The sequence below is a fragment of the Momordica charantia genome (assembly GCF_013281855.1).
Source record: "Momordica charantia cultivar OHB3-1 chromosome 8 unlocalized genomic scaffold, Mcharantia_2.0 BLBB01000008.1, whole genome shotgun sequence".
Taxonomy (NCBI): domain Eukaryota; kingdom Viridiplantae; phylum Streptophyta; class Magnoliopsida; order Cucurbitales; family Cucurbitaceae; genus Momordica; species Momordica charantia.
The window spans coordinates 1,206,205-1,229,911 of NW_028275166.1; the positions used below are offsets into that span (position 1 = coordinate 1,206,205).

Below are 23,707 nucleotides of genomic sequence, written 5' to 3' on the forward strand. Positions count from 1 at the left end.
TGCTTCAAATTCTCACTCCTCTCCACAAACATCCTCACACTGAAGAAATCGCCCTCTCTTATTCACCAGGATGAATCCCACCCTAACAGTGCATTAATAAATTTGAACATTTGTGTAATTGTCAATTCTAATCACCTATTCATTTGGAAGAGCAAAATAAGATAATCCATAATCTCATAATCTCTTTTGTTTAGTTCAAGTTAAAAGAGGAAATTTTAACTTCCACCTTTTGATTGATGATATATACTTGATTTAATTCAGTTATGTCGAGGTACATTCATGTTGCCCTTCTAATTCATATCTTTGATCCTGACAAAGCATATTCGTATGTATTATCAAACCCCGCAAGCAAGTGCATATTCTAATAATGAAACTCGCTTTCTATAAATTAATATAATACACAAAATTGTGCAGACGTTACAAAATCATTGGTTTTATGTTACATCATTGCTTATGAAATAGAACGAAAATTATGGCAGAAACTACTCAGCTCACGGTTCAAATAGAACAATAACTCAGAGACCCCACAACAAAATATAGTACTCAAAATTGTAGACCACTTGAGAGCTTCCCACCTGTCTTAATTCTGATGGTTGGGTTGAGTCGAGTCGGTCTCATCGGGAAGAGTTAAAATGAACCAAAATAAGATGCTGAACCAAGCAAGTTAGGCAGAAGAGATCTTAAACATGAAGATTGCTCAAATCAGGCTCCTGCTTCACCACTTAGCTTAAGAGTCATTTTTATGTTCATTGCTGCTAATTCTGCAGCCAGGTACCTAAAGACGTAAGGCATTGCCACTGTCTCCATACCTTTACTTGTTTTGCAAGCCTGGCATGTAACCCTTTTAGGAGCCTTCCCCGGGGGAAGCCCGCCAATTGTGCGTGTGGCACGCTTCTGGGGCTGGATGAAAGATGATGTAAGAATGCTTCCACAAAGTGAACATACATCAGCAATGTGATGATCAGAACATGTATGAAGCCTATCATGTAACAAATACGCTGCTCCATGTGCCAGCATTGAGTCACGCTCCATTTCACCAAAACGTATACCTCCACCCTTTTTTCGACCTTTGATAGGTTGCCGAGTGATTTGGTCTACAATTCCAGTAGAACGAACCTGAAAGCATCAGACAGAGATCAACAATTCATGTTAATGTCAAGTTCTCAAACCCTAAACTATAAAGTGCTTATGTTGACACAAACAGATTTGTTGCATGTGTTGCATGTGTTGGATGAGAAAATGGATAATGATGCTCTATTAGAACTTTGGATCATCCAAAGGGTATAGATCTCATATTACAACTCTAATAACATTTACCAGCACATGGCAAATCACAACAGAACAATACAACTTTTTTTTGTTAAATTTGACCAGAATTTCAATTTTGTTTTCTATTACGACCAGAATTTCAATTTTATAACTGACAAATGATAATACGTGGCGTAGCAGATGTCAAGAATATAGTTAATCAAAATGAAGTAATTGAAAGGGCCCCCAAAGCTCAAGACATGTAACACACTATTAGAAATGCATAGACAATTTCAGATTCTATGCCATGATTTCACCACACTGCATTTTCTTGATTCAGCATTAGACCAATTCTGACCAAAGTCATTTTACTGCTTCAAACAATACCAAGGAAACATAAAAAGAAACGATACGAGATAATAACATCTTGAGAATAAGAAACACCAATGTCATCCAATAGAAATTCTTTACAAAGCCACAAATGCTAAAACCTCGAAGCTATAGGATAATGTGAAAATATTAATTCAGTAATCGGAAAATTTTAAAAATAGATCAAATAATGAAATCTCACCTGATATTTGTCAGAAACCATATGCCGAAGACGCTGATAATATACAGGTCCAATAAAAATTTCACATGTTAGCTCCGTCCCATAAACCCCACTGTACAATACCTCAACTCCGTGGTAATTAAATCCCTTCTTAATTAACATGGAACCAAGTTCATCAACAAGTGTCTCAGTTTTTGCCTCTTCATCTCCAGTATTTGTTTTCTTTACGGAACTTTTAAACGGTGTCGCATCAACAAATTCTCCATTTAAACATCCTCCCTGCAACAAGTAATTGTACTGTAGTTACAAATTATGGTTGAATGGAAATGCCAACAAGAGTAATGAAACCTGGCCCAATAGAAACTTCTTCCCAATTTCTTTCTTGATCAGCGAAGTCAACTTCTTCCTAATTTCTTCCTTACCAACAAAACATGGATGGTTCCTTTTTAACCATAATCCCCATACTAAAACTTCTATTGTATTAAATTAACCAAGAGAGCTACATTGAAGCGCACCCTCCTGATATTGATGTTTACTTCAGAATGAATTGTTTACATATAGTCATAGACGTCATGCTAACATTACTTCATTTAGACATCGTTACCTTAGCTGCGACAGACTCCATCAACATTGCAATTGTCATTCTAGAAGGAAAAGCATGTGGATTGATAATCAAATCTGGGCGCATTCCTGTAGCTCCACAAAATGGCATATCAACATCTGGCCATAGCTGGGAGCAAACACCTTTCTGTCCATGTCTACTGCTAAATTTATCTCCAATCACTGGATTCCGAGGATGTCGGAAACGTATGTTCACCTTCTCAACAAGGAAAAGAGTGGGGAGTAAAGAGACTTGATCAGACTTTTTCTTCTCGTGGAAACAAAACTTTCATTAAAGAGATGAAAAAGTCGGCCACAAATGTTTTTTTTTAACTAGAAACAAACATTTTTGTAAAGAAAGTAAATTGCTCAAGAATACAAGCTCCCAAGGGGAGTGAAAAGGAAAAGAACCATCAAGAAACCAAAAAGATACAAAAATGGACAACTAAGACAAAAACCACATCTAAAGACTAGGGCATTCCTTTTTTTTTTTTTTGATAAGAAACCGAAAAATTCCAATTAAGACAAAAACAATTTCTTCAAAACAAACCCAGTCTTTAAAGATTGATATCATCAAACTCGACTTCAGAAAGCAAAATATCATATTTTTTTGTTGACTTTAGCGATTTCTTCAGCTAGTCAGCCACTAATGTTAATAAACAAAATATTTAAAAACACGAACATTTATAACTTCCTTGCTTTAATAACAATACTCGAATGGGATCAAGTGACACTTCAAGTTGAGTCCACCATAACCCACTATAACAATTTTTCTGCTCTTACAGTTCAGACATGAGGACAAGAGATCCCAATTTACCTTTTGAGGGTGTTTCTTATTCTTTACATCAACAGAAACGTAATCGACAATAACAGGTTCAGAACCTTTAAGTTTCATGTTTCTAGTTGTGCCTGACACCTCATCATAAATGCTACAATAGGGCTCATCTGGGTGTATCATCTGAAGCTCATCATAAGTTTAGTTAGCTTTAACACGCATAAAAAAGCAAGAAAACAACAGAGAAAATAAGGCTAACCTGACCAACATAAGGGAGCCCATCCGAGTCTACAAGAGGTCGCACAGATGTATCTATATTGCTCCTCCTAAATATTTTCTGGCTACGATTTGACCTATTGCTCTGCTCAGACAGGTCAATAGTTTCTGTCTGCCAAATTACCAGAGTAGATGAACAAAGGATCAAGTTTCAGCAAGAATGTGTAACACTTCGATAAATGTTAGTCAAAGGGGAAGAAAAAAGAGGTAGTATGTGCACCGTGTATTTATTACTCCACCATCATTACATAAAATATAACCCAAAAAACCATTTTTTATTTTACTTCCATCCTTTTTCTTTGATACATTTTAATGCCTTCATTTGAAGATCCTACCATTTTGGTTCGTCAAATTCTCAGACAGTGAATGGACAGAGATTTGAGTATCAGTCAAAGGGTCAGACTGTGATCATACTTATTATTCACATCAGCCAAGTAATGGAATTTCTTGTGAGAGATGAGTGGTGATGGAAATAGAGTAGAGCCAGTGTTGTTGAGGCGCACCCGGGCGCTCGCCTCAGGCGAGAGGCGAGGCGATTTCGCCCAGGTGCGCCTTGCAAGGTGCCCAGGCGAGCGCCTTCAATCGGGCGCTCGCCTCGGTGCGCCTTTCGCCTGAGGCCAGGCGATCGCCTCGTTGAAGCGAGGCAATCTGCCTTATTTATTTTATTTTATTTTTATTTTTAATTTGTTTTTTTAAAGAACCTTTCTCACTCGCGAAATACCTCAGTCCACAGACCCTAACCATTCTCTTTGCCTCTCGACATTCACCTTCACCACCCTCAATCTTCGGCCATCACCCGCTCCCGTTTCCGACCATTACCGTTGCTGTTCCCATCTCTAACTAAACTTATTGAATTTGGTTGTTTTATGTATCTTGTTGACATTTACTATGACACTATTTTGGTATTTATTTTTTAAACTCATGTTTACTATATAAATTTATGCACTATATGTATAATTTTTATTTATTTATTAAGGTGCGCCTCGCTTCACTCGGGCGTCGCCTTTGTATCGCCTCTCGCCTCAAGGCGATCAAAGGGCTTGTCGCCTTGAGGTGCGCCTTGCGCCTCGAAAACACTGAGTAGAGCATCACCTGGGTTCACTTGAAGATGGAGGACCTGGGCAAATTGAGGAAGCTTACCATGACTTTACTTACGAAGTAGTTTTGGAGATTCCAATTAGGCTGAAGCGTTATGGTATAAAATCATTATTAGCAAGTATGGAAAGGAGTAAAAGAAATGTTTAACCAAAGAGAAGAGCCAATCAAGTGAAAAAACCCTTGGTCCGTCCATGATACAAGCAGTGGAGGAAGCCACGTATAACAATAAGCCTAGTGATGGAAGATTTATGAACTTCTTGGAGGACGTTTTGGTGTCTAATAAGCCAATTTTGGTTCAACACAATTTTTAGGAGGAAGAAGGATAGCAGTAAAATTTTGGTTCAAGTTTGGCTTCCATAACTTTAAAGTTTTTAGCATCACATTCCTAATATTTTTTCTGTTGTTTAAGAAGAGTTAAAATCAGCAAGCGAGATTGAGTTACACCATTCTTGAGAAAGAAAACCACATAATTTCAACAATGAAATAACTTGACAAGAGAGTTATATTCCCCTAGTAGGATCACGATAACTGTTGCATCAGTAATGGTGGATATAGTAGGATCCGTATCAAGGATATATGAAAGAATGAAAGACTTGAGTAATTGTAGTGATAGTGAGAGTCATGAAGACCACACGTATAAATTTACTGCAGAAAGGGAAAGTATAACACAAACAAACCTGGTATATTTGTCCATGGTACATTCCACGTTCCACAGAGGACTTGTTCAGAATCATAGCATCCTCCATGTCATAACTACATACATCACGAACAAAATTGACTGGTTAGGACCATAAGAAAATATAAACCAATCACTTCTGAAAAATTAATCCTGCACTCTTATTTCTTACCCGGTATATGCCAATACTGCAACTATTGCATTTGTCCCGGTTGGATATTCATCTACGCTGTATTTCATATATGTACTTGTACGAACGATAGGGGTTTGAGGAGTCTATAAACATTTCAAAACAAGTTTTCTAATTATTGCAACCAACGAACGAAAGTTTCAAACATGGAAGACAAGTAATAACTGAAAATGCCAGAACATATCCAATGTATTTCACAATTTGGCTCAAGTTTCAAATTTACATCACAACAGAAAGCTAGTTATATCGACATCTTTTGCATTGTGAAAGAGAGTAAAGGATGCTGATCAACACTTTTGAATAGAAAACATGTGATTCAAGACTCTCACAGAGATAATAAGGTTCGATTTTCAAGGAAGCATATATTATCAATATCTAAATTAGAAAACAAAATGAATAAATAAATACATATATATATATATATATCAACAGAATCATGATCCAAAACCCATATAATTTCAGCACCCACCATAACTAGATGAAAAATATGAGGCATGATACTTCAAATCCAGGGCAGAGCAGCAAAGATCCAGCAAAAATGAATTCCTTCCCGTTCTTGGATGAAGCCTAATTTTTATGCAGTGAAGGCCAATAACAAGAAATGTACAAGTTTTTTTGGAGAACTTTTTAACAAAAATTACACATAACAAAACGTGTAATTTTTTTCCAATAAATTGATGTTACCAGTTCTTTTTTTGTCAAAATCAACACTCTGTTAGGACTGTTTTTAATCTTCGTTAGGCTGACATGGCATTAATATATTTATTTATTACTAATTAAATAAGTGAACAAAAGTTTCTTAGACAAAAAAAACAAATTTTATTATATTTCAATTTTCAAGAAATTCAAGTTGACTTTTAATTCAAGTTTACTGAATAGTTAACTGCACATTTTTTATTACTTTTATCATATTAAGGCTTACGTGGCATGAAGTTAATTTTCTAGTTGTCTTCGTGGTGACATGGCAAAGTTATCATCTTTATATTTTACACTTTATTCTCTCTCCCCCCCCCCCCCTCTTCCGGAAGCCTCACTCCCGCAGGGGCAGTGATACATTATGTTGACTCTCATCATCAGTCCAATAAATAGAGAAGAGGGTTCAAGGAAGAACCAATGACGAATCCAATACATTACTCTTTCTTTCATCTCATTCGACCGCTCTACCTAAACCCTAAACTCTCTCTACAGCTCTCCCTGTTTTTTTGTTGTTCCTCTATCCCAAAAAAGGAGAAATGCCGTTTGTCTCTATCTCTCTGTACAAACAAATCTCTTCGACAGGTGATGATCCATTCGACTAGAGAGACACAAGTAGAGAGAGAGAGAGAGGGAGGGAGAGAATAAAAATATTCTTTTTCACTTGCCACATCAGCTTATATGATCAATATAAAAATATTTCAATCAGCTATCCATGGAAAAAATTTTAAATACTAAGATAGTAAATACTACCTCCATTCACAATTTGACACATCAATGAATGAATAATTATTATTTTATTTGATTGGCCCCACGTTATGGCTGAATGCTAACAATAAATGGGGTCTTTAGTATTAGAAATTTTCTCCAAAATAAAAAGTCTTTTTACCGCATCAGCATTTCTAAAGCTATATAATCAATAGAAAAATATTTCAATTAGCTATCCATTACAGTGGCTAACAGAAAAGGTAGTGACACTTTATTTAAAATAAATAAATAAATAAAAGCAACAAACTCGTCTAAATAGAAATATTAAAAAAAGTAAAAAAAAAAATAAGGACAAAATAAACATGGATGAAAACTTAGTGACTAAAAAAAAGAAGGATACTTGTCTCTAAACCAATCAATATAAATTGTCCTATTAATCACCACTAAAAATTTAACTTATATTTATTTTTTTAAAAAATAAAATAATCTCTCTTCACTCTCCCATTCTACATTCATCTCTCGTACTTGTAAAAATTATAACGGTAGTCAGTAAGAGATTCTTACCGATTAGTATCATTCTTTGTAACAAAAAATACTTATCAATTATCATCATGTTTTATTTTTTATATAAGAATACCAATCAGGTAAGATTTCATGAAAATATGCTTTCTAGGAGCAATCATAAAAAAATGAGCCCAACACCATCCACTTTCTTTTATTTCATGAGAAGGGCAATCCAACTATAAATATAATAAGAACCAAGTATAAAATTTCAGAAAACAGAGAAAGATTAGGCAGCTCTTGCTGACTTGCTCAAATGAGAAAATCATATTAACAAGAATAGACAAGATGGCAACAAACCTGAAGATGGTATAGCTTTTGATCTGCACGAAACTGGAGGGCTTGCAGAGAGAATGCCATTGTTTGTTTTGCCATCTACATCCAGATTATCACATATTACAAGACCATAAACAAAATAAACTTTATAAAAACAAAAAGAATGCCTTTTCATATATTATTAACCTTTAAAAAACGTTTTCTATTTTTTAAAAAAATTTATTAACTGTTTAGAAATATACCTTTTGTTTTTTAATTTTTAATTTTGAAAAAAGATCAAAAACTATTTTGGTGCTTGTAATTTTGATTTTTGTTCATTTTAGTCCATGTAGTTTCAAAACATTCAATTTGATCCATGTACTCTCAACGTTTGTTCATTTTAGTTCTTTGTCCTTTCAAAACATCCGTTCTGGCCCTATATTTTTAAAAATGACAAATTTGGTTCAAATTTGCAAAATTTCAACACAAATTTTACATATAATGAAGTCTCTTTATTACAAATTTATTGTTACATTTCAAGAAATTAAGTGAGTGAAATATCGTGCTAAAATTATGATATGAAAAAATGAGATAAAAAATAAAAATGAAGACTAAAATGGTCACTTTTTTAAAGTACAATACCAAAATAGACGTTTTAAAAGTATAGAAACTAAATTGAACTAAAGCTAAAAGTACAAGAACTAAAATAGACATTTTGAAAATACACAGCCAAAATGAACTAGTTCATGCCGAAAGTACTAGACCAAAATAGTCTTTAAACCTTAAAAAAATTGTTTTCTACTTATTAAAGAAAGAAAGCTATTTTTAAACATGACTTCGAGATAGGCCACAGGAGCAACCTGGCATTGGTACATATTACGCGGGCTTTGATTGTGATCAGACCAAGGGGTAAGATTAGCAACCACACTGAGCATCCCAGTTGGATGGATTTCTTCATGTGTGGCAGGAAACTCATCTTTCCTGCCACCATCACCCCCATCAGGACATCTTATTTCCATAAATACCTGTTTTTGAAGAAATAATGAGTTAGTTTTTTTCCTTGCAATAAGATTGGTACAGATATAACATTAGAGCCATAAAGGTTATTTCTAACTGGTCTAAAATATCTTATAACCTGTTCAAATGGCCCAATGAATTCAATATTGTGATTTTCCTCCGTAGAGATTGAAAGATTTTTTACTGGTCGAATGAATCTAGAAGGAGATGTGAAAAGGTATAAGCCAGGATATGCTCCACATATACTCAATGGTACATATCCAACTTCCAGATCTTCAGGAATCTGAAACACGTCACTAAAACAATAATGATGGGAAAAGACAACAGAAGACACGGAATAGAAGAAAAATGGACAACTACGAACCACATGCGAAGATGTAACTTTTAATTGTCTTAAATGAGCAACAACTTTCTCTACTTCACTGGATGATACATATCCAACAATGCGACCATCTAAAAGAACATTAAGAACATCAGGAGGGCCCATTTGAACAAGCTTCGGTAGTGATGGTATCATTCCAACAGCAACTAGAACACTCAGAATAGACATCCTTATTTTGAAAAAGTCTCTGACTTTTCCTTGAGAATTGAAGTACGACGTAATTCCTGAGATAGAAAAAAATATGATCCAGGTGAAATTTTTCATCCACTACATATAGCAAATATGGAGACTGACCAGTACACATACAAAACCGCAGTGCAGAAGAATTCTTCCGTGCAGCCAACAGAATATTTTATCATGATAATTAAAGCACCAGCATGATTAATAAATTTTTGGACAGCTGAAACATCAAGTGTAACAGTAATTACTACAATTTGTCAATTAAGGCCTATAACTCTCTTTTAGAAATTACTTTGTTAAGTCATAGTTCGTAATCGCTTTTATTATTATTTTTTTTAATGAAAAACCAAGCTTTTGTAGAAACATGAAAGAAAAAACAAGAAGATACAAAAAATCAGCCCCTCAAAAGGAGTCCAAACTAACAAACGGACTTCAATTCAAAATAATAAGACTTAAATAATAATTACAAAACAGTTGAGTAATCAAAGCCCATAAAGAGGTATTAAATAATCTAACAGCCTCCCACACATCTTCCCAAAACTTCTCCATGCCTCTAAAAATTCTATCATTCCTAATTCTCCCCTTATCACGAAATGGAGGACATGGAATAGGGAACTCGACTCTTGCCCATGATTTTCCTGAAATTTTCGCTTTATCTTTGAAGAAGGAGGCCACGATTGCTGACTGTTGGAAAGAAGAGCAACTCACTTGGGACCTAGGCATAAGAAAGGGATTGCTTGATAGTGAAGTAAGGGGCTGGATTGATCTTATGAGCAGGTTGGACACCACTCGGATTGGTGAAGGAACTGACAAAGTGGTTTGGTCTCTAGATTCATCTAGCGTTTACACGGTTAAATCAAGATTAAAAATTATGTTTGAAGACTCTCCAAGCTTGAACTCGCCTTTAACTTCTCTTCTTTGGAAATTCTCAATTCCAAAGAAGGTGAAAGTTTTCCTTTGGACCCTAGCCAACAGGGCTGTAAACACGGTAGATAGACTTCAGCGAAGATGTCCAAATTGGGCCCTTTCTCCTTCCGTTTGTGTTCTTTGCAATCAGAATGAGGATACCATGGATTACATTTTTCTTTGCTGCCAGTTTGCTCTTCGTTGGTGGTTTTTGGGTACTCCACTTGCTTGCCTCAGAATATTGATGGGTGGATGAATGAAGCTTTACGAGGGTGGCATTTCGAAGGGAAAGCAAAAATCCTATGGAATTTTGCAGCTAGAGCCCTTATTTGGAATCTTTGGATGGAAAGAAACAATATAATTTTTTAGGATAAGCCCTCTTATTTAGAAACTTTTTGTAACACGGTTCAATTACACACTTCTCGGTGGTGATATAGGCATAGAAAATTCTTTTGAAATTATAGCCTCTCGTCGATTATGCAAGATTGAAGTGCTATGCTTCACTAGTTTTTGGGAGGGGGAGCCCTCTTCCCCCCGCCCTTAGGCTGTTTTTTCGTCTCTATGGCTTTTGTCTATATATAAAGTTTCTTACAAAAAAAAAAAAGAAATGGAGGACATGGAGAACCTCCTCCTTTATCATAGAACAACAATCCCTATTTTGCACTCACAAGATCCCAAAAACCAAAGCAAAGTGACTCCATAAAGCATGAGCAAACAAGCACTTTCCAAAAAAATATGATCGAGATCCTCTGACGCAAGCTCACACAGATTGTACCACTGCAGGCCCAACACAAAGGAGAAATGCTTCTGAATACGATTAAGGTTTTAACTCTCCCATACATAAACTGCCACAAAAAATTTGACCTTCTATGGGGTCTTAACCTTACAATCGTCATGTTCTGCAATTGTTCATATTCTATAATTGTTCTGAATTGTTAACTAACACTCATCCCTGATGTGAGTTGGCCCTAGGTAATGAACTCAAAACTCAATTGTAAAAAGATGTTTGTCTTGGAATCCCTCATCCCAATTCTCAATTTTTATTACCATATTGTTTTGTTATATACTAGAACTTATGTGTCCCCAAGACATAGCTTGGGTGGCTTGGGGTCCCAAGGAATAACCTTGAGGTCTTGGGTTCAAGCCACATTGGACGCAACTTCCATCGAGCAATGACTCCTTGCGTATGTACGGGTATGGGGACAATGCGCATACCCCCAGGTATATGGGCATAAAGGCCAAAGGGCCGCCGACTCTTAGGTAATCAAAAAAAAAATAATAGAACTTCTGTGACTTTGTATAAACAATCAATTCTTCTACATTTCCCAACTGCCAACTGCAACATACCCACGTAGCCAACAATCGAAGGTATATACATAGAGCTCCAAATGCAGAAGTGTCATATTGATATTTCAAAAGGAGATATAAAATTAAAATCCCCAAAGATATACATAAGGGATCTACATATAAAATATACAAATACTGCCTCAAAATCCCAACAACAATTGAATGGGGGAAAAATGTTCAAAATTTTGCATGGTGAATTCTTGTACACAACAGAGTCAAAGAGACAGAAAACAATTCACGAGTAGACATCAGATGAACAGTTAACTTACTACAAGTACTGGTTAAATGGTTCAGCAAGCCACAAGGTTCACCATCAGGAGTGTGTACAGGACAAAGAAAACCCCAAGACCTACAAATCATAACTCCCATGAATATCAAAGCCAGGCACAATCACAATACCAGAAACTTAGTAAATGGGGATAAAATAACATACTCAGGTAGCAATTTCCGCACTGTTGTTGTGCGAAGTCCAGCAAATGATGCTCCACGATGAACAGCACGAAAATGAGACACAAAGCGCAAGAAATTAAGTCGTTCTGCCTGAACTGTAAAGCCTGCCCTCTAATGAAGTCAAATGTCAACATCATAGACAATCCATCTCTTGCATAATAAGCTCTCACTCTTCATAAGTAATTGTGCATAATAAAAATTTAAACTAGACGATAACAAATGTAATTTATCAATTGAATATTCAATGCAGACGAAAAAATAAAATAACTCATTACAATTACAAGAAAAGGGCCTTTAAATTTGTAATATGGAAATAATTCTATGCTGATGATTAAGTCTAATCATAGGAAAAGGAAAATGACCTTTTGCCAAGTGTGAAGAACAACATCCTTAACACCATTAGTCTAACTAAGTATTTTGGTGCAACCTCCAATGTTATTATTTATTAATAATGTCCATCTCAGTGAAAAGTTCAGTTTCTTATAAAAAAAAAACAAATAACGTTCAATCTTGGGAAAGGTCCAAAAATGGCTTTCATCTCATAAAAGAACATTCTTCTTTTAAGGGGGAGAGATTTTCTCCCATCCAATCTGTATTGAGTGGGATTTGGACTTACTTCCTCTCTTTGTTTAGGACCCCAGTTTCCGTAAACAAGAGTTTGGAGAAGAACGTGAGCGACTTTCTTTGGGATGGTGTTGATAAGGGTCGGGGTTCTTCTCCTTTTGTGATTAGTTAGGAATTTGGGTCGAGGCCTATTGATCTTGGTAATTTAGGCATTGGTTATTTGAAACTAGGTACTGAGACCTTGAGACCTTGTTTGCAAAGTGGTCGCGACATTTCTTCTTGGAGCCTTAAACATCTTGTGATATAGGGAAATCGTGAGCAAGTATGATCCTTACCTTTTTGAGTGAGCTTCAATAGTGGGTCTTAAGGCACATCTAAGAACTCCTAGAAAGTTTTTTTCCCCCTTCTTTTCTCAATTTGTGTAGTGTTCTACTAGGGAGGGCTCCAATACATTCTTCTAAGAAGATAGTGGGTTGGGTGACAGTCCCCTTTATCTTTCCTCTATGAGGATTGTGTGGTTCCTATTTTTCCTTCCGTGAGTAATTCTTCCTTGCTTATTTTGGTTTTCCACCATTCTTTGTCACATAGGGGGATGACAGATGTTTCAGCTCTTCTTTCTCTGTTATGGGACATCAATGTTCATCCAAAGACATGGGATCCTTCATTTCAGGCTTCCGATTCTTCTTGTAGCTCTTTTTGACCCCTTTTCTCATGGATCCCCATTGTTCTTTACGGCTTGGAAGGTAAGAATCTAAATAAGGTCAATTTTTTTGCTTGGTAGCAAGTCTTGCATGAGAAAGTTAAACACTGGAGGCTAAATTGAAACTGTACCAAGGTACCTCCAATTTTTTATTATTGAATACAATTATTTTTAATACACAGATATTCTTTGAACTAACAAAATCAAGAACTCGATCAAGCATTCTTGCCAAAAGAATTAATCCACATAGACAAAAATAACAAGTACCATTTCACAAGCTCAATGACTTAATATATATTTCATAATTATATAACACAATGACCTTCCTAAAAAGATTATATAACACAATGAGCGATATGTACAATCTTACCTGCTGCAGATCTAGGCCTGTTTGTGTAACGAGCCTTCCAGTTTTCAGCATATTTTCAACAGCTGAACTAATCTGTTTTGAAGGATTCTTGTCCATGACCTTCTTGACATGAGCTACTGATGATATAAAAAACGAGTTGATCTACTTTCAGTAAAGAAAAAATATGAGACAACTGATATAGAATTTGAATAGAATTATTACTTCGACTTTAATTTATAAGAATAGCATTTCACGTTCCTACAGAAATACTGAAATAGTATAGTAATTAATACAGCCTAAGATGCATTCTTGATAATGATTCAATTTTAGAATTCAAGGACAAATTAACTCGAAAGAAGTCAATGAAAGTAATGATAAGAAGTCAATTTAACAATGTATAAGAGTCAATAATTCAATGAAAGTTAATCTGAGAAACAAAAATGAACCTTTGGCGTTCAAGAAAACTTACGGCTGCAGAAATCAAAGTTTTTGCTGGTATCATTAATTTCATCTTGAAGAAGCTTTTTCGCCTTCTGCAACCAGTCTTCTAGTTTCTCCTAGAATCCCCACTAAAACATCAGTTGATAAACAAATAAAATTTATCACAGCAAAAAGAATGTTAAGGTCATGTCCTATTTTTTTATTAGAAAGTAGCACTTGTTTTACCAGAGTCAAACTATTAGCATAACATGGAAAGTACTAAAATAACTAAATCTATCAAAATATGTGTGGACCCTGCATAGTATTGACATAAGATTTCTTTGACTTTGAGGTTGGCTACATGTCTACAAACTCAATGCAAAGAGTATACAACAAAACAAAACAAAAAAAGGAAATACATGAGAACGACGTAAGAAGAGGACAACTATGCTGCAAAAAATATAATCGACACGGTTATAGAGATTAAACAGAATTACAGCATCAAAAAGCTTGAGACTAACGACAATTCAACCAAAAAGACAAATTTGTGACATACTGCATATATTTCAAAGAACTTAGTGTACGTCGTCATCATAGATGAATGAAAAGTTTTCCACGTCAAGTATCTAATAAAATAGAAGTTTAGCATTTTCTACCTTTAGATAAATAGTAATCAGCTGACCAGGTAGCATAACATCCTGGTTTTGTAAGGAATCAGGGTTGTCGGGTACAGATGTCTGATCTACAAGGGAGAAAAGTTTCTGCGCCATAAAACTTGTCAAGAGGGAAAGCCACGCAGAAAAGAAATTGTCAGAAATATACAAAAATGAGAATCATAAAAATCAATGTGCAAATAAAAAAGTACACCAATCTATTAAATTAAGTCAAAATTTTTAGTACTCTTTCCGAAATAAAAAATGTTATCAGACTCATAAAAATGGTGGCCGCTCACATGAGCAGATTAAACTTGTCGTAATTGTTGTCGAGGTGAACAAATATGTAGTCTCTGAGAACCGCATCTGCAATCTACAAAGAAAATATATATATATATATATATATATAAATAAAGGATGAATGACTAATTAAAAGGCTGAAAAAGTGAATCTGCAGAGAAATTGGTTTATATATTGACCAAAGAATGTGTACTGAGAAAAATTGTACAATAACTCACAGTAGAAAATTTTTCTTTTCCCAGTCCCTCCATGACTGGCTGGAAGTGTTGTCCTAAATTTACAGCAAATACAAGTAAGATGGATGTGAATGTGTAATATTCACAACAAAAAAAATGACCGTTATAATTATACTGAGGAAATCACCTATGTGCTCTAGACATTGACGGTGATCAAATAGTGCCAAGTCTCGAACTTCATCAAGAATAATTTTAGCCCTTTCACCAACAAGCTGGGTTCCAACAGCACCCTTTCCCTTTCCATGTTTATCACTATAACAGCTTGTCAAACTTGCATATATTTCATGGTCAGTTGTGTCAATTAGGGCCTAACGAAACAAAGAAAATATGAAATTATTATGCTACTTCATGCCGAAATATCAACACTCCTTAAAATTGAACAAGGAGATAATAAAAACTATTAAATATATCAAAAAGAATGACTGTAGTTATTAAACCTTTAAGACAACCCCTACGGGAAGCAAGTACTCCCTCCCCTGTATCCTGCAGAATTAGGTTATAATAAAATGTCTCAAGCCTCAGAAATTTGGGCCATTAATCTTTTAAAATAATATATATATATATATATATATATATATATATATATCTGTAAAGTTCCCACAACCATTACCAAAATCCAAGTCTGGCACTTCCGTTCCTAAGATAATATAATTTGACTGTTACTGAAGATTGATCTTCTCTTACACACCTGGATTTGAGTATCACAATATTAAATTGAATGATAACCAAATATTTAATGCAGATCCCACAAACACAAAAACAAAGAAGATAAAGGATTTTAATTCATTCAATAAGAAACTAAGAAAATTATTTATAGGAGAGGAAAAAAAACCATGTACTAGAAAAGCTTCATCAAAAGGTAAAAACTCATGTTCATCTTGTAAACCTCAATTTTGCATGAGAAGCAAAAGAAATGACCAATTTGCATTGATAAGAAGAATTAGCGGCCCTCATACAATTTACAGCGGATAAGCGTTGTGGCTTTTTTTCTTTTTCTTCAATGATATATTGTATGTATTGAACAAGATCTGTTCTGTTGTTCATCTTATAAACTGGGGTTGGTTTAGTTTTCTTAAAGAAAAAATTTAAGTGATGATTTTACTAAGAAATTTAGGTTCTACATGTATGGCCTTGAATTATGAAGAAGTACGTTTTGAGGTTTTTATTCTAACTTATTCAAATAAAAATAAGTCTAGATTTTTATCAGTTTTACTGAAAGAAATTCAAACCATTGCACGACAGGAAACTTAAACATATCAGAATAATCTGAAAGGGAAACCAATTTTATCAATTAATGGAATTACAAAAGAGGGGGAGGAGAGCTTCCACCCATAAAAATTAGATGTATACCGTGGAAAGAAAATAATTATAAAAAGGAGTGATAGATTTACATCAAGAGCAAGACAAAAATCAGATACTCAAAGAATGAAAAATTATCAAGTAGTTCTCTCCTAAGATACTCTTATTTCATTCGAGCCAATAAAAATTATTCTTGGTAAAGACAAATTAACATATTCACTAAAAGGATTTCATGAAAAGGAAAAAAAAAAGTTCATCTTACAAATTTGATTTAGCTTTAGCAGTCAAATCAAAATGGGATCGTACCATCCACATTAAGATAAATTAAAGGCCTGCAATGTTTCACGTGATTAATGTGAAGAAATTGAAGCCTCCCATATACTTATTTGGAAAAGGAAAAACCCTGTAGGTTTGAGAGATCCACAAAACAAAGGATTGAGTATAATGGTTTGATCTAGCTAAGGTTAAGGCGTGTCAATGGTGTTCGCTTCTTCATTTATTCACGGATTATTCTCCTAATATTATTTGTTCTTATTGGGATGTTTGTCTTTCACTATTTTTTTTTCTTTTCTTTTTTATTTCTTTTCTCACTCCCGGGGGTTTGTATCTTTGGATATTTTTATTATCTTTCATCTATCAATAAAAAGTTTGTATGTTATTCAAAAAAATGGAAAACCCCTATAAGTTAATTTCCTGATTTATTGAAATATGTTCTATGGATGGCCATCAAGCAACATCAAGGATTGGCTAGAATCTATCTTTATTCACCACCCTATCAAGCATGAGAAGGCAATTTTATGGATGAACATCAACAGAGCTTTCATTTGGATTATCTGGAAAATAGAGGAATTCCAGAATTTTCAAAGATATTAATCTTCAACATCAACATCTAATAAACTCTATTCTTTTTTTGGCTTTATCTCGGTGCAAATATGTAAATCCTTTCATTAACTACGGCTTGAATTCTCTTGTATCCAACTAGAGAAGGTTTTCGTAACTTCATTGGATAGGATTTTTTTCTGTAATTTCATGACATCAATGGAATTTGTTTCCTATCCACAAAAAATATATATGTATATATACATAGTAGGTTTGAGATTATTTCCTTGTTATCTAACAATTAATGATTTGTGACTAGCACCTCTGTAATGAATATAAGACGTTGGATAAATTTAGAGCATGTAATTTTTATAGAAATATTAATTATTCATAAAATTTATTCTATTATAACGTGAAAGAAGACAAGGAAATAATTGTGAGCATGAACCACTAAAGAATAAACTTGATCGATTCAAAAAAATGAAGAAAAAGAACCTTATAACCACTGCTTTATCGGTATAACCTTCCCGACGATCAGAAAATGAATTCCTCACCATACTCATTGCCTGCAATAAGAGTTATGACACCAAATAATTTTATTTATTAACAAGAAACAAACTTTTCATTAAGGTATATGAAAAGAAATAGAAGTGTTCAAAGATACAAATTCTCATAGAAATGAACCACTAAAGAATCTTTTTTTTTTTTAAGAAATCAAAAGGTTTGATAAAGTGTTTATTTCAAAAAATATATCAATGTCCATCTGAACTTGATAAATTCAATATTGCATTGATATATAAAAGACACAATAGGAAGGAAAATCTTAACATATTCAATGGAAGAAATTAAATGGAAAAATTCTCAAATGGGTATGTTGGTAGCCTCAACATGAATGCAGTCTACTCTTCCCCAATTAACTTAAATTAACGTGTTTAATTTGTAACCCTTCTTCAAGTGATAGCCAACCACTTTTTTCTGATCCTTATTAACTTCTTTCTGATTTTAATCTATATATATATAGAGAGAGAGAGAGATACATACACTCTATATAGATGCGCACACATATATATCAACATAAACCCAAATGATAGCAAATAAAACAAGATTGCATATAAAAACAATCTTAGTCCTTCAATCGTTGAAATAGGTTTATGATAGAAAGGTAGCTCACTTACATAGTTTCTTTTCGGTGATATCAAAAGTCGAACAACTCTCTCCAGTCCATTCATAATGAAATAACTACAACATTATTGAAATAATCAGGATAGCCACTTCAAAAAAATAACTTGATTCTTTAGATTACACACCAAAAGAAGCATAAATCATAAACATTTTTTTTATATCCGTGAGTGTCCACGCCAGCTTAGGCGATCTCACGAGACAACCGTCTGACCCCATAATATTTGGTTGTCAAAGAAACACATAGGAAATCAATTCTCAGATAGGTGGTCATCATAGGGTTTGAACTTATTCCCTCTCAATCCTTTCGATTTACCTTAATGGGCCAATGAGCCAACTCGTGGTGGTTCATAAATCATAAACATGCAACAAACACAAATAAAAAATTGAAGAAACAACTAATAAAGATGGATGCCATGATAACGAAGGACAAGGCAAGAAATTCTAGAATTTTTAGACTCTCCTACGTCTTTCAACCAAAATGTTCCATAAGATCACAAAAAAAAAGGTTGCCTGCCACATAAATATGATCCACAACTAATGATTGAAAAAGTTAAGAATACAACAAATCCGAAGTCGTCAAAGTGTAGACTAAAAAAAGAAAGCAAAAGTGATAAAGATAAAGCACATAGACAATCCTTAAAAAAATAAAAAAAAACAATCATAACAGATTACAGATCAGTGAATGACATCTCCATTTTTCCCTCAGGAATTCTTAGAATTACCACTGCTTTCAATTTGCCTCTAACCATAAAAAATTGAGATCACACTGACCAGAAGTTTTGATCGTGATGAATCAACTATCAAATTAATCAGCATTTAGCTTCTAAGAACTTTGTAATGTGTGAAGAGAGAGGAGAAAAAAAAAGGGTATAGAATAAAAGGCATGTCGCCCAGAGACATTTGTTCAATACGTAAAACAGGAAAAATAATGGAGGAGCTACTTACCCACCCATTTCTGATGCCTCCTCTCTGTAGGAAACTAGCTTCTTGGGATCGAGACCTCTCAAGTGACAAAGCTTTGACTAGGTAACATTCACAAAATAGATCAATGACCAAGCAATTATAAAATAATCCAAGATTTAAGGCATTCATGTACATGTTGATGCACTTATTTGCCGCATTGTAATTTCTTAAATTCATATTATAATAGACCTAAGCAACTTTGGGGGAGTTGCTTGATGTATGTGTCATGCATTATTTACAAACAAAAACCTAAGAAAAAACCAAATTTAAGGGAGTTGATTCTAGATGGTGAAAAATAAATCAAAGTACTATTTTAATAAAGATAAAAATTAATAACAGCAACTAGGGAGATGACCTGTAAACAAATGAAACCAAAGCATGGAGCACAAACCTTCAGCATTATTGGGAATTGCCCAAAGTTAAATTTCTCTCTTATGACAGCTCTCTCGTCATATTGAAAACAAACGTCTGCCATGAACTTTCCTGTATATGAAATTTTAGCTTGCCTACACTGTTACAGGGGAAAAGGTTGGAACCAAGTCATCTATCGATCCATTACAATGATGCATAAAGATGCAAAAATAGAAAAGGAAAAGGAAAGTCATTCTTAATTCAAACCATACTTCATAAGGAAGTAGAGCTTCTCGAATTGTTCTCAAATGACGCTCCTTCTGTGGTGGGTATAACTCAGGCTTACCCAACCAAAGTGAAACATAAGTCAAGAAGAAACATATAAATATACAATCAAAGTTTTATAGAAATGAAAACCAAAAGTTTCTCAACAAGACTTGATACTAGAGATTGAACAGTTCCTAAAATTTTTTGAAAGTACACACCAAGAAGCTGCATAATGTTTAACCATATGCATTCCTTTCTGTTTTATTTCTCTTTCAGCCAACTTTTCACCTCCCATCACCCCTCCCCCACTCAACCACAAGTGCAACAGCAGCACATGGATTTTTTAGGACTCTTGTAGCTGCCTCCTCCGAAAAGTTTCCATGGATCTCCCTTACCTTTCCTTCTTGAAATCTAGAAATAGAATAATGATTAACCATACGTGCACTGTTAATTTTCCTTCTCTTGGATGTCCAATTGGACGTCTCGTGGTATCAATCCACAATTGTTGCCTTCAATTTCAATACATGCTTCCAATAAGTATATCGTATTGATGGTTTTCTTAGAACTTGAAGAAGCCACCACATTTATCTCTGATTGCTTTGAAAATCTACTTTCTCAACATAACATCAATAGTAGGCCTCTCATCTTTCTTTTTTATAAGAAATCGGGTTTCTTGAAAGTATGTACAAGGGCATATAGAAAATACCAGCCCAACAAAGGAAGCCAAACCTACAAAGGACGACACCTAACTGATAATTACAAAACTCCTTGATAATTAAAGCCCACAAAGAAGTACTAAATCTTATAAGCTCCAAATAGCGTCCCAAGACCTATCTATCCCTCTAAAAAATCTATTGTTTCTCTCAATCCAAATACTCCACAAAGTGGCGAAAAAACAAGTCTGCAAAAGAATTTTGCCCTTATCCCAAAAGTACAAAAAAACATCATCCATCATCACCCTACAATCTATTTCTCGCGCTGTAAACTCTAAAGAACTCCAAAAACTGCCCAAATAATGACTCAGAAAACGAGTACCTCCCAAAAATATGATCAAGATTCTCATAAGCATGTCTACATAGAATACACCATTGTGGCCCTAGCAATAGGGAAGAGCATCTCTGAATCCAGTCCAAAGTATTAACTTTCCCATGTAAAACTTGTCGGGCAATGAACTTGATCTTCTTCAGAATTTTAACCTTCTAAAGTGAGGCGAAAACTGGGGCATCTAGGGGAAGCAAAGGGACACTCAAGCGTCAGAAAAAAGAACTACAAGAAAAATCCTCCAACATGCTTAGAAAACCAAACTCGAGAATCCTTGGTACACCTCTCATCCCATGTTATTCTTTGAAGAATTCAAGATGGTGTACCCTTCATCGTGATTAATCTTCTTGTAACAAGAGATTGGTCCCACCTTATCTCAGAAAATTCATCCTTCATTTCAACATCATGTTCTGTCTTCTTTACCTCTCCAAGACTTGCCATTTTTATCTAGTTGGTTTCCCTTTGTTCCTTATTTAACTATTTGAACAAATTCTTCTTCTCTAACCTTCTTCAAATCAGTCAACTTCATTTGTTTAAATTCTTCTCCCTTGCCATCATTTTCCTGTCTGCTGCAATTTTTTTCCCATTTGTGCACAAAATCTTTCTTCACCCCCTAAAAGACCTTCAGAACTCACCTTTTCCTCCCCCTTCACTTTTTTTCCTTTTCTTGAATTCTCATATCATCTCCCAAAAGTCCAACCGCCCCGTTTACCAACCCATGAAGGTATTCACTATATTTCTCTTTAATCCATCATTGATCAAAGAGATGATTTTAGCTCACCGACCATGCTGATTCATAACTTTTTGCATCAAATATGTTCCATGGTTGAACCTGTTTTTCTCGAATAACTTGTTGTTCAACGGTTTCGTATAAGTTATACCTTTTCTTTTTTCTTTCATAAATGGGAGTTGAAGCTTTGCTCCCCTGTATTTAGGGGTACCCGCACCTACCCCAAAGCTCAGACCAGGAGACATCAAAGATTTTTAGTATAAAGTTTGCTGAAACGTTCGAAATTGAGACCTCGACGAAGAGATCTCAAGCCCCAAACTAGGCTGCTCCCTTAGGGCAAATAGAAGTTCTACCCTGAACGTCCATTCTACTAAGCTAATCTGAAGGGGAAAATAATCATTTTTCCCATGCCACAACTACTAAAATCCATGACAGCACTCATTCACAAGCTCCGTTTTCACGACTTTCAATGAGATAAACAATTAGAGAGAGAGAGATCCATCTGATTCTCCGAATCCATTTAAGTCCACAATAAACGTTAACCAGACGAAATAATCAAATGTGTGATGGGATGCAACTAATTCATCGGTTAGAGATAAGTTTCTTCGTGCAGGGGATGAAAGTCATCAGCGAGAGTACAAGGCAATAAACATGCGGCAGTATTTATACCCAAAAAAAAAAACAAAAAAAACCACTAACCCAGTCAAATTCCAAAGAGAACATACGAATAAAAAGTAAACTAAAAACAATCATAACAGGATATTTCTAAGCTTTTTGTTGGTGAATGAATCGTAGACTTCAACAGGTTTGACGCTGTTTAAGACTGTCTCCAGTCCCGCATCCACGAGGTGATCAAACGATTCAATATGGTGTCTGAACAGCTCGCGCAGCGCCTCATAGTCTGGATTCTCGCCAAATTTCACCACCATCTTCTTTGCCGGCTTCCTCTGTCCACTGCTTTCGACTCAGAATGTCTTCTTCCTCTGTCAGGGTTATCGAGCAGAAAGCAAACGCAGGGTTTAGGAGAGCCGACTAGGGGTTGCCGCAGGGTTTTAGAGACGGAAGCCCGCCAAGAAGAGATTTATTGAGGGGAAATTATATTAAATCTTTAATACTCCTTTTTTCCTTTAGCCCTTTTTTTCTTTCAGATAATTTGGAGTCTTTGCTCTCGTATGCTCGAGACATTTGTGTCCGCCGGATACACGAGACGTCAATAATTTTTAAGTATCAGACTCGGTAAATACCTCAAGTAAATACAAATATATATTTGTTAAAATATTATTTTTATTCTCGACTCTTAATTTATGTTTAGCATAGTTGAACTAGACGCATGTCAAAAGGTCGAATGACGGAATCTATACCCTCTTGTTTTATTTAATTAGAAAAAAATTATAATTTTTGTTAACTTTTGTTTTATTTTCAAAACATATATTTCAGTTTGGGACTCTCAATTTTGTTAATTTTATTAAATAAGTCTTTCAACTTTTGTTAATTTAAATACTTGATAAATTCTTTTTTACATATTTATTTTATCTGGTTTATTTCTTATAATTCTTAAAATGTAATAATGATTTTGTATTGTAAAACTTTTGTATATATTTCAATATTAAATTGATTGCTTTATAAAGTATATATAAAAAAACATATGTTTTACTGCAAGGTAAATTAATATTTGGAAGTAGGTCAACTAAAATAACACAACATTTTAAAAAATAGTATTTAAGTCAAATATGTACATATGTATATTAACATTTTAATGTAATCTCTTCACAAACTTCATTCATTTTTACACCATTTTAAAGTATTATTTACCATAAGATTTGAATATGAGAGAGTGATATTATAAAAAGGTGTTGTATCTTGAACTAAATACTGATATTAAAGTACCATATGCTTCTTATTTTTTTGTTGATAAATAGTA

General features: G+C 34.5%; 1 protein-coding gene across 1 annotated transcript; it reads right to left on the reverse strand.

Moving 5' to 3' along the window:
• Positions 1–357: 357 nt before the first annotated feature.
• On the reverse strand, positions 358–22,889 carry NRPA2 (nuclear RNA polymerase A2). Its single transcript, XM_022275855.2, has 27 exons — positions 22,550–22,889; positions 20,021–20,103; positions 19,789–19,908; positions 19,380–19,456; positions 18,428–18,491; positions 17,748–17,818; positions 15,745–15,822; positions 15,572–15,617; positions 15,262–15,442; positions 15,117–15,169; positions 14,898–14,971; positions 14,602–14,719; positions 13,995–14,082; positions 13,547–13,662; positions 11,896–12,023; positions 11,732–11,811; positions 9,012–9,253; positions 8,766–8,930; positions 8,491–8,655; positions 7,676–7,750; positions 5,396–5,499; positions 5,225–5,300; positions 3,433–3,561; positions 3,216–3,356; positions 2,403–2,615; positions 1,820–2,077; positions 358–1,116 (listed from the first exon to the last, which is right to left on the reverse strand). The coding sequence occupies exons 1-27, from the start codon at positions 22,713–22,715 to the stop codon at positions 703–705; spliced, it is 3,525 nt and encodes a 1,174-aa protein (XP_022131547.1). The 5' UTR covers positions 22,716–22,889; the 3' UTR covers positions 358–702.
• Between the last annotated feature and the right edge of the window lie 818 nt (positions 22,890–23,707).

What these genes read in the sequence shown, in the direction of transcription:
- NRPA2 (XM_022275855.2), bottom strand. Translation starts at nt 22,715, where the DNA reads ATGGTGGTGAAATTTGGCGAGAATCCAGACTATGAGGCGCTGCGCGAG. An exon ending in GACAAGTTTAATCTGCTCAT is followed by an intron (nt 14,720 to 14,897) that starts GTGAGCGGCCAC and finishes CCTCTTGACAAG; the next exon opens with TTTTATGGCGCAGAAACTTT. An exon ending in TGATTACTATTTATCTAAAG is followed by an intron (nt 14,083 to 14,601) that starts GTAGAAAATGCT and finishes TGGGGATTCTAG; the next exon opens with GAGAAACTAGAAGACTGGTT.